This window comes from Haematobia irritans, chromosome 2 (assembly GCF_050003625.1).
Source record: "Haematobia irritans isolate KBUSLIRL chromosome 2, ASM5000362v1, whole genome shotgun sequence".
Classification (NCBI taxonomy): Eukaryota; Metazoa; Arthropoda; class Insecta; order Diptera; family Muscidae; genus Haematobia; species Haematobia irritans.
This window is the reverse complement of record NC_134398.1, coordinates 54,040,840-54,052,899: the sequence shown is the minus strand read 5'-3', so window position 1 is coordinate 54,052,899 and position 12,060 is coordinate 54,040,840. Positions and strand designations below refer to the sequence as shown.

The following is a 12,060-nucleotide window of genomic DNA, read 5'->3' as shown; positions in this document are numbered from 1 at the left end:
TAGTAAACATTTCCTGCTATTTTTTAAGCTCGATTACACTAAAACATGTTTTATTTTGTCTAAAACAAATAAAAATGTCAACTTAGGAGCTATCCTAAGATAATTAAAACAATATTTTATGAATATCTATAGTATTTGACCAAAAATCTGAATATTTATCGAATTAAGGCATAACAGCAAACAAAATGTTTGCTGATCGTATTTAGGAGCTTGTAGGTATATTACAGTGCAAAAATATACCAAAAACTACTTTTGGTTCTGAAATATGCTTTGGGGAAAAATTTATAACCTAAAAATTTTATAAATTGTTGTTCACTTGGCCCTGAAGTACAAAAATATAACATCAGACATCGACTGCTGTTTTTAGCAGACTTTTTTCTATGAGTGTAGTTGTAAATGAATCATTGTGGTGAAGTAAAACACGATTGTTTAGATGTTTATTAATTTGATTAGACATTTATAAATTCTTTTTGCATTAATAAAAGAATGATGTCGAGTCACAATTAGCAAGTTACATGTTTCAGCGTTTATCAGCCAGTGTGTTTTTTCTCGATGGAGGCAGCGTGCCTGGAAAAATATCTGGAAAACTATCACTTTATTCCATTTAGAAATTCGGAAATTATTCACCAATATACCTTTCACAATTCTAAGCACTTCATTTTCGTTTTTATTTAAATATATTACGACGATTGTTGTAGCGCCACTTACGAGTCTCTGGTAGCGATGATGATGAAATGGAACTTAGAAATGCTGACAGGGTAGCAGAAATTTTGAATGAGATTTTTGTGAAGTCCTCTACGATGCAGCTGATATTTCTCTGCCGAAAATCTACTGAATTCTATATGGATTTCGGCCAAAATCCCTTTAAGAAGATTTCGTACCAAGTGTTAACGTAGTATAACCGCGAAAAAACAATTTTCGCAGTGAAAACTGAACATTAGACCGGATTTTTACAAAACTTAAAGCCACAGAACTGTTTTAAATGACGCATACGGCCTTTGTCATCACAATTTTTTGAAGTTTTCATAGGAAAATGTTTGGTTCGTTTAAAGCGCTTTATATGGTGTTCTCACCAAGCATGTTTTGGGGTCTGAAATGTTTTCCCTTTATAAGCACTTCAAAACGAGTCGTTTTCGCCATACTGAAAAACAAGTTCAAAACACAAGTTTTCCTCCAAAACACGTCAATTTTAGAATGTGAACCCACCTAATTTGGAATATACCCCGAATAACATACCCAATTCCAATATATGTCAAAATATTGAAATAAATTTCATAGAAAAAAAGAATAAACAAAGGCTTTGAAGAACATGGACATGTGAAAATAACTTAAAAATTTGTTTCCCTTTGCGTAATTATTTGAACATACGTTGCATATATGGGAATTTCGAGATTCCATGGCAACCGTCAAACTAAAACATCTCAACTCAACTGATAATCTATAAAGCGCATAAGCCAGAACCTAGTACTAGCCATATCTCGGAGTGTTAATACCCCATTATGTTTAAAAATATTTTCTAAACTGAAATGTGGCAACACCGGTCAGTATTATCCAAAAAACGTCATAAAGCACAATCAACTGCAGCCAACTTCATTGCTATTGGAACGGTGGCAACAGCAGCAGAAGCAGAAAATAAAGAAAACGGTCAATCGTAAGAAAAATAAGAATTTCCATTTCGTTGGAGGAGAATTCATTCATAATTAACAATCCTCGAATTCTTTGAAAAGCATTACATGTCTCAGCGCTAATTTATACAAACAATTATACTTAAACGTTATAAAAAAGAACCCGTGCCGTTTAGCTGCCTGTTTTTGGTGCCCATTAGTGAAGCAGTGTGAATAAGTGGAAGAAAAATAAAACGAAAGCAAAAAATTGCGGCAAACAAAATAAAATTCCAATTTCGTATTGATAACATTATGTCGAAGACGAAAAAACAATCGCTACCTGGTGGAGGTGGAAGTGTTGGTGCAGTTGAAGCTATAGAAACTGTGTGTTACAAGCCTAAGGATTTAGTATGGTAAGACAAGCTTTATGAAAAGACCCACAGTGGAGATTAGGAAAATTTCAACGATGGCAATATATACGGGCATACTCCCATACATAGAATGGTGAAATTTTTTTTCCATTTGCTGATAGAAGAAAAATGGCGCTTAAACATAACCTCAAAGTTACCAAAAACAATCGAAAAAATAATTTCAAGACATTCAAAACATTTTATGGGAACATTTGTTTCATATGCGTTTCGAGCCAAAAAAAATGTTTCCCGATTTCTATATTTTGTTTTCTTTATTATGAGTAGTGTTTGGTGTTGTTGCTTTTTTTATTGCCCTCAACAACGACGCCATGGTCTCTGTCGCATTGAAGAGTTTGTCAATATTAGACGGAGTAAAAAAGTCCCGCGCATTTTAGACCCTCAGCCAGCTACTGACATTTTCCTCATTTCCACCCACTAAATTAAATTTTCAAGACCAACTAAAAAATTTTTTTATTTCTAGGGCTAAAATGAAAGGTTTTGCACCGTGGCCTGCTATGGTAAGTAGAACGAAAATCTTAATATTCTCTAAAAATTTCCGAGATTATTCGACGTTGATGTAGACGCCAGCGTTGATTTTCGTTGTTTTATTTGTTCTTTTATTCTTACAACATTCAGCATTCATATAACAACAGATAGCTCAGTTGCAGTGGACGTAACGTTTAGCTTGTCTGCCAGCAGAGTTTGCCTCAGTTGTGTTGTGTTTTATGTGTGCCTTTATTTATTATTGACTGTACTTTTGAGAGTACGCAACGATGTTCAATGTTCTGTACGGCAATTTAGGAATGAAAGAACAAATGTGAAATTGAATCTGTTGTTCTGAAGATAGTTGAAAGAATTGTTTTTGACAAAAAAAATGTTTTTGTTTTTTTAATACTATTGGTTTTTCACCCTCAAAACTATTGAACATAGAGACTGGATTGTCAAATTAGTACTTGTAGTTTTAGTTGCGCTCTACTTTTTTATGTAGAATTGTAGATCTACTCGAGGATTCAGCTTTTATAGTATTGTGCAAGTGTTTAATATAGAATTCATAAAAGTATTAACGTTAATCTTGATCTGAAAAAATTACATAGCGACAAAAAATAGATGTATGCACGTACGTATTGTAGTTTTCCAAATAGATGCGTAATTTTTGTCAACAATTCGTGGTACAATTCAATATCTATTGTATTTCTGATAGCTATAAAAAAGTAAACATGGAAAAGAACACACCAAGTGGTCTACGAAATATAATTTCAAAGCCTTTTCCACTTGTTGGCAATGTATAAGCTAATATTAATTCAAGTACGAAAATAATTGGGAATTGGAATATCATAATTTTAGGACTTTAAAATTAAGTTAAAACAAATTAATCCATTTTTTTTCTTTCCCTTTAAAAAAGAAAATTGACGTAGAAACAGCTACATATTTTCGAAAGTAATAAAATTACTAAATTATGGATATTTCATGTAGCAAAGTTGTATAATTTATTAATTGTTATTTTCGGAACTAATGGGGTAGCATCTAGCCGTCTTTTTCATCGCTTGAAAAATTAAGAACTTTAAATTGCATTAGCACGCCATCTCCGTTATAATTCTTCTGTGAATATAGACAACCATGAAACTATCCGAAGGAATTTTCCAATCATAATGTCCATACTATGTTTGGTTTCACAGTGAACATCTATTGTACTTTGGTGAATTTCTCCTCTGTCAATGAGTACACAGAAAAAAATATCACCAAAATATTTCCAATTAAAAAGTTAATTGAAGTTGAACATTTTTTTAATTAATAAATTAATTGATACAATTAACTTTTTAATCATGATAGAAACATTAAGTTAATTAAGTCAATGATTGAAAATTTTAAAAATTTTAATTAAAAAAATTAATTGATACAATTAACTTTTTAATCAAATTCGGAAGACTAATTCAGTTAAAAAAGTGCTGATTTTTTTTTAATTAAAAATGTATTTCAAACAATCATTTGTTAATCCAAATAAAACTCTAAGCCAATTCAGAAAGTAATTAAAAATAGTTACCTTTTTTAAAATAAATTAATTGAGTTTTGCAATCAACATCAATTAAATTTTTAATTGAATCAATTAAAAAACTAATTGAAATTTGCTAAAAAATCAATTAATTTTTTAATCAAGAATTTTTTCTATGCCCAATTAAAACTGTGATTGATACTATCATTTTCGTGATTGAAGACATTTCAATTAAAAAATTAATTGGATCAATTAATTTGGTGATTGAATCAGAAAAAAAAATTTTTGTGTGTATTACACGATTGCCCTTCCATCAAAGAAAGCTGCTGATAGTGTGGAACGATTCTCTTTCCATCAAGGAGGTGACTTTGGATGTTGCCTCTGATAAGCCTTTACAACACACAAAACATTTTTTTTTTCTGATTCTATCACGAAATTAATTTATCCAATTAATTTTTTAATTGAAATGTCTTCAATCACGAAAATTATAATATCAATCACAGTTTTAATTGGACATTTTAAAAAAATACTTGATTAAACAATTAATTGATTTCATTAGCAAATTTCAATTAATTTTTTAATTGATTCAATTAAAAACTTAATTGATGTTGATTGCAAAACTCAATTCTATCATTAAAAACGTAACTATTATCGGTTGTTTTCTTAACTGACTTTTGTTTTAGTTTGATTAAAAAATAGATTATCATAAATTTCTAGTTAAAAATTAAAAAATCATCCATCACTTTTTTTAATTGTCTTACGGCAATTAACAGAAAATAAACTGCCAATATTTTCTTTTCGGTTAACTTTAACTGAAAAATTTTCGGCAGTTAAGTTCTTATCTGAAAATATAGGCAAGGTGACAGATATGTCCCTAAAGCAGTTTAAAAGTTCGTTAGCTAACGTAGTCTTCCGAGTTTGATTAAAAAGTTAATTGTATCAATTGATTTTTAATTAAAAATTTTAAATTTTTCAATCATTGGCTTAATTAACTTAATGTTTCCATCTTAATTAAAAAGTTCATTGTATCAATTAATTTATTAATTGAACAAATTTTCAACTTCAATCAACTTTTTAATTGGGAATATTTTGGTGATATTTTTTTCTGTGAATTATGAAGTCAAACAATGTCTGTATGAGCTTACTAGCACTGGAATTATTCTCCCAAAAATCGAAAATACAAAGTTGAAAAATAGATTCTATTCACTGAACTTCAAAATTTATCACACGTAGGAAAAACGACAATAGATTAAATTTTCTGAGTATAAAAATTTTATGTTATACTCATTCTACATTTATGGAAAAGTCTACACACAAAAAAATCACCAAAACTTTAGTTTTTATTTGCAAAAACTGTTATTTAATGGAGGAATGACCCAAAGCATCAACTCAATAAGATTTATTTTCTTTACAACAGTACAGTATAGAAAATCACGGTGAAAATGTTTGATTTTCTTCTGAACTTATTACTGGCCTTTAAAGAAAATAATTCACAATCTAATTTACTGTATATGGGACAAGAATTGCCAATTTCGATGATATCGACACCGAAACTAATCCAAATTTTATGATTGTAGACATTGTCTTTGATTACCAAGCTCTGTTGATTTTCTGGCATTTCGCTGTGCACGATGAATACCTAATATTTAAACCATGTTACTTAACGAAAATTTTGTCATGACGGTTTCACAGTCATTCACTTGAGCAAGGTCTATCTTAGTAAAATTGCAAGAGTCGCAAAAATTTTTGTTATACACCTCTAGTTGAGATGCAATATAAATCGATGATACAATTTTGTATGTACGTATTCCCAATTAATGAAGTTGTAAAGAAGTCTTGGACTGAGTATTTGTAAAATACTAATAACCAACAGAATAGCTTATAATTTAAGCATTCATATTTTACAGTACATGGCAACATGGAGCTCCTCCGCTTTTTCATTTTGAATGTATGAGGGTTGGTATATGAGCGTTATCTGATTGTGCCAACACACATTCACGTGGAACTAAAAAAAAAAAAATTTTTGGGCGATGAAGCTCCGTTAAGAACCAGTGTTTATCGATGATATGGTGAATTGAAAAAAGGTCGTAGTTCAAGACGAATTTCGTGAAGGTCGTCCAAACAAAGTTGTCCCGGAAATCATGGATAATGTGCGCCAACTGATATTGCAAGATCGTCATGCGCCCTATCGTGAAATTGAGACGGCCTTATGAAAACATTCAACATTGCATGAACATTTGATCGTCAAAAAAAACTTCTTCACGTTGGATCCCAGCCAATTTGTATATCGCTCAAAGAGGCTCTTTTCGGTTGGTGAAAATAGATGCACCAAAAATACGATCACGGTGCTTCAAAATACGTCTTTGACATCGTGACCATAGGAATCGTGGAGAGAAATGAAATTTTCATCAAAAATTTCAAACTAAGATTTTGTTGGCACCTGTCACAATGACATAGAAGTTTTGCAAAGCACCGTGACCGTACTTTTGCAACATTTTTTTTTTTTTTTTTGCGACCAATCAAGTCTCACAAATTTGTTGGCGGTTTAGAATCATGCAATATTGAATGTATGCTGGTCACACTATACCTAAGGCTGTCTCAATCCTTAGGACTGTAGCCATAGGCTATTTTTAATTTGCCCAAATACCTAATTCGAAAAAAAACTTCCGTTATTGCTAAAGTCGCCGTCGCTTTTCGCCTGTCGCCTCTAATTGGTGTTCCGTTCGATATATTCTGCTATCGTCGAAAATCGGTATTCCTGGTGTCGCTTTTTGTCGAATTTATATTTACCAGCGACGAGTTTAGTGTTTAATTTTTGAAGAAGTTTTTTCGACTTTATTAAAATAATAAAAATGGAAATTGGTAAGATTTAAAGTGACTAAAATAATAAAAAGAACTAGAGATCAGCCATTAGATGAGCTAAACTGACTCAAACGGTTTGTAGTTCAATGCCTTTGGCCTTTAGAGACAAATTTTGACAAGTATTCATTCCAGCTTCCACTCTTTGAGGAACTCATGTTCTATATCAAGGAGTCCTGAGCTGACCAAGAAAAATTGACAAATATCTGTATATATAGTAGTTATAGTAATCACATCATACACAGAAAAAAAATATCACCAAAATATTTCCAATTAAAAAGTTAATTGAAGTTGAAATTTTTTTCAATTAATAAATTAATTGGTACAATTAACTTTTTAATCAAGATAGAAACATTAAATTAATTAAGTCAATGATTGAACATTTTAAAATTTTTAATTAAAAAGTTAATTGATACAATTAACTTTTAATCAAATTCGGAAGACTAAGTCAGTTTATGATGATGATGAACACTTTTTTTAAATTTTTAATTAAAATTTTTTTCAAACAATCAATTGTTAATCCAAATAAAAATTCTAAGCCAATTCAGAATGTAATTGAAAATAGTTACCTTTTTTTAATTAATAAATTAATTGAGTTTTGCAATCAACATCAATTAATTTTTTAATTGAATCAATTAAAAAATTAATTGAAATTTGGCAATGAAATCAATTAATTTTTTAATCAAGAATTTTTTCTATGCCCAATTAAAACTGTGATTGATACTATCATTTTCGTGATTGAAGACATTTCAATTAAAAAATTAATTGGATCAATTAATTTCGTGATTGAATCAGAAAAAAATTTTTTTTGTGTGTAGAAAAGAAAACTGCACAATTAATGTGAAGGTGTTGATTTTCAATTCCATTTATTTTTAATAGAAACCCTTCAAGACCAATGTATTTTATTTAGCACCAAATTTATATTTATAATGTAAATCGTTTCCCGAGTCAAATTTATCATTTATTTTAATTCTCCAAGTCAAAATTGGTTTACAAACAAACAGCATTTTAAACGCAAATAAGTAAAATTCAATAAAAATATTTTAAACCGAAAAAATTAAAATTAATTTTTTGCACATCAGCTGATTGTTTTCTAGTGATATCGGCCTTTTATTACGGAGTATTGTAATTGGTACAAAAAATAATCGTCGTCGTCGCCACACTACAGGAATACCAAATGAATGACGAGACGACTTAAAAGCGACAGACGAAAAAAGCGACTTCAAGAATAAAGGTGGGTATTAAGTTCGAGTATAGCCGCTAAAGTGAAAACTAAATCAGTAAAGAAAGACATCAAATTATACATATTTGTTGCAAATTTTATTATAACTCGTTGGGGAATAGCCCAGAGCAAATTTTCACAAAGTTTGTATTCCTTAAAATGGATTATTAAAGAAAAGTAATCGTGAAAAAATGACAATTTTAGCGGCTCGGAACATAATACCCACCTTAAGGGCGAATAAGTTGTTTACTTTCTTTATAACACTTCAATAATTATGTGCACTAACCATGGGTATAATGATGCGAATTTGCAAATTTTACAGTATGCAAAAACATACTATAAAAATTCGCCACAATTTCAAACAATTTATTATTTTCATTATATTTTCCTTTAATTTTGTATAATTTATGTCTTACCATATAGGAGTACAGCAAATTGATTTAACTTCTCTGAAAAAAAATGTATTTTATTCGTTTGTATAGGGAACACGATTCATTCGAACCCAAAATCATTCTCACCGTTTTCATTCTTTTTATTTCTTAATGCAACTATATAAAATATGAATAGAACCACTGCCGCTAAGATCACTGGTATACCCAATATAACCGTCATAGTTTTTCCTATGAAAACGGTCATAGTCTCGCAAACTATTTGGCCATTGAAAGTAAATGATTTGGTGAAACCCCTTTTGCATTTGCACTCGCCAGTAAACAAACATTCACCATTTTCACAAGGTTTCTGCTGGCACAAATGATTTGATTCGCATACATATGGATTGCTTGTGACATGGTATCCATCCCAACAATCGCAATGATTGGGAGCAGTACAGTCTGCATTTTCACATGGATGCTCGCAATGTGGCACACATTGATGGTCCTTTGTACGATGGTAACCCTGATAACAAATACAATTCGAGTAATTTTCCAGGCAATAACCACCATTGGAACATATGCAATTTTTCATTACACATTCGTTAATTTCGAAATCAGGACGTTCAGTTTCTTCATTGCACTCCAACTCACATTCCCCATTTAATGAATTTTTTTCATAGCCTTTGTAGCAAACACAATTTTTGGGTTCTACACATGTCGAAAATTGGGGACATTCAGGCTCACAAAAAGGTTCGCAGAAATGAGCGGCTTCCCATGGCTTTTTATACCCAGACAAACAGACACACTGATCTGCTTTTGGGCAGTATCCATTGGAGCAGTCACATTGAAATTCGCAATTTTGTGACGTTGTATTCCATAAAAATCCCTTTTTGCATTGACAAACATTGGGACCAATGCATTCTTCAATGCTGCAACTTGCGCAATATGGTTTACATTTATCCTTTACGGTTACATAGCCATCACAGCATTTCCACACTGTTTCATTGTACTTAATCATCTGTAATGGGGAAGACAAACATATTTATGAAATGTATTATAATTATTTTGATTAACCGCTATTCTAAAATAAAATCTTTTGAATTCGAATGGAATTAATGTTTACCTTTTCATTTTTCATACTAATCTTTTCCACATTAGCCTTACAAAAATTGTCACTTTGCAATCCTTTGATTTTTGTTGTAGCTAGGAAAATAATTAAAATTTGTATATTTACATTATGATTATACATTTCTATGGGGTCCGACAATATGTGCGTCCCTTTATTTTGCGAGTATATGGGGTCCGACAATATGTGCGTCCCTTTATTTTGCGAGTATAACTGACAAATAGAAATTGTATCTAGCATTGCGTTGAATTATTTTTGTTTTTAGAACACATTTTGTGGTTTTCTCTTACATGATTAAGAAATAAAAATACAAATAATGATGAGGTTATCGTTTAAGTATTCACAATGTTGACAATTTTCTATAAACAAGAAACGAATATCGTATTTATCAACTCGAAACCTTTGGAAAATGATCGATTCTTACAAGTTATTAGATTGTTTGCATACGCACAAGACGGCACTTAATAACCTAAAAAAAGTCAGGCTTTAGTGAGATATGACCCGATGTTGTTGTTAATGTAGAAAGTCGTACGATTCATCGAGAACAATTTTAAAATTAATTGTAAATGTTGGATTAAAATATCTATTATACGATTTCATTGTGAGTTGTTGACAATTTGTTGTTTTACCAGCCTTTTGAAACCGGACTGACTCTCGGACGGCAATGCGAGACTGTTTTGTTAATTGTATTCTCCAAATGGTTGGGATCCCCAACTTATGATCTATACATATAGCGAAAATAATAAAATAAATACAGCGAAATTTAACAGTAACAAATCTCAAAAGTGAATTATTTTTGTGACACTTTTCTTTTAAATTTACGTTTAAGTAATTCATGATTTTGTACGTATGACTGTTTTTAAAAAATCGGTCTTATTAATAATATAATAAATTTTAATTCGTTGCAAAACCCTTATTGCAAAGTGCAGAGCTTGAACCCCCAATAAATCCTTTCTTATTAATTGTTCATATATTTTTTATTTGCTAATACCCAGAAAAAACTTTCTGATTCAATCACGAAATTAATTGATCTAATAATTTTTTAAATTGAAATGTCTTCAATCATGAAAATTATATAGTTAGTATCAATCACAGCTTTAATTGGGCATAAAAAATACTTGACTAAAAAATTATTAGATATTTTTTTTAGCAAAATTCAATTAATTTTTTAATCGATTTGATTAAGGATGGTTGGAGGTCTTATAAATTATGGGGTTTTCCCGGGAATTGTCGGGAAATTTTCTTTACAATATTTTATATATAATATAGGGTTTTATATGGAACATGACAGTTAAAATCTAGTTAAAGTGGATTTTGGAAGTGTAATGTGAATGATTACGGTACCAAGCAGTTGTTGTTGTTGTTGTAACAGTTTATTGTGATTTCATCCATTTTTATTCGTTATACGCTCTGGTACTTCAGCTTGTGGCCAGATCGAGGAACTCTGCATCATCCAAACCACCACCCAGGAACGTAAGGGTTGATATACATCATCCAGAGCTCGAGTTCCAGCGCTACAAAAGAGAGCCTCTAGATCAAGTAGAGTACCAGGCAGGTTTGAACAGGATTCATGAGGATACTGTAGCTGAAGCGGTAAGAAGCTACAAGGTTAATCCTGTTCTCGGAGTCCGTCCACTGCCCATAGCACCGAAGGAAAGAGACCTCCCACGGCAGACTAGGGTAGTTTTAGCCCAATTAAGATCAGGAAAGTGCAGCCGCCTCAATTCATACTTATCAGTGATTGATAGCAGCGTAGCTGACGTATGTCCAATTTGAAACCAAGGGCCACACGACACGCGTCATCTTTTTTCTTGCCCTGTTAAACGAACCCGACTTACCACTAGATAACTCTGGACGCACCCCACCTTAGTCGCAGAGTACCAAGCAGTAGTAGTTGCCTTGTGGGATATACACATAGGCGTGGGTTCTTGCCCAGATGTTAATGGGCTCCCAATTGTTTAAAAGAAGATTGCGCTTCCCAATTTATGATTCTCATATTTCTGTAAGCCGACATTCTGATAGACTGAGTAAACCTTTATAAACAAAGGGACATTTTAACTTATGTGGCATACGTTTGCAATTGCATAATTTCATAATTATTACAAGGATGGTTTTTATGAAATATGAAATTTCCAACCTTTATTAAAATATACATTTATACCTCATTCACATGGGAACCACCGTGGTGCAATGGTTAGCATCCCCGCCTTGCATACACAAGGTCGTGGGTTCGATTACTGCTTCGACCGAACACCAAAAATCTTTTCAGTGGTGGATTGTCCCACCTCAGTAATGCTGGTGACATTTCTGAGGGTTTCTAAGTGGTTTCACTGCAATGTGGAACGCCGTTCGGACTCGGCTATAAAAAGGAGGTCCCTTGTCATTGAGCTTAACATGGAATTGGGCAGCACTCAGTGATAAGAGAGAAGTTCACCAATGTGGTATCACAATGGACTGAATAGTATAAGTGAGCCTGCC

The 12,060-nt window shown here is 31.7% G+C and overlaps 2 protein-coding genes across 3 annotated transcripts in view; one reads left to right on the top strand and one right to left on the bottom strand.

Annotated features, from left to right (window-relative positions):
• The first annotated feature begins 1,584 nt into the window (after positions 1-1,584).
• Positions 1,585-12,060, top strand: part of Ndf (Nucleosome-destabilizing factor) — a 33,230-nt gene continuing 22,754 nt past the window's right edge. For both annotated transcript variants that reach the window (XM_075294163.1, XM_075294161.1), the window contains exons 1-2: positions 1,585-2,017; positions 2,496-2,532. In XM_075294163.1, coding sequence (XP_075150278.1) covers positions 1,917-2,017; positions 2,496-2,532 — 138 coding nt within the window. In that variant the 5' untranslated portion in view covers positions 1,585-1,916. The remainder of the gene's footprint in view (positions 2,018-2,495; positions 2,533-12,060) is intronic.
• Positions 8,324-9,793, bottom strand: LOC142227545 (uncharacterized). The gene is made up of 3 exons (XM_075298067.1): positions 9,580-9,793; positions 8,604-9,474; positions 8,324-8,534 (listed from the first exon to the last, which is right to left on the bottom strand). The coding sequence occupies exons 1-3, from the start codon at positions 9,703-9,705 to the stop codon at positions 8,491-8,493; spliced, it is 1,041 nt and encodes a 346-aa protein (XP_075154182.1). The 5' UTR covers positions 9,706-9,793; the 3' UTR covers positions 8,324-8,490.

Coding starts and splice junctions, on each gene's coding strand:
- LOC142227545 (XM_075298067.1), bottom strand. CDS start 9,705: ATGTATAATCATAATGTAAATATACAAATTTTAATTATTTTCCTAGCT. Junction 9,475..9,579: donor TTAGTATGAAAAATGAAAAG/GTAAACATTAAT, acceptor TCCCCATTACAG/ATGATTAAGTACAATGAAAC. Junction 8,535..8,603: donor AAATAAAAAGAATGAAAACG/GTGAGAATGATT, acceptor ATTTTTTTTCAG/AGAAGTTAAATCAATTTGCT.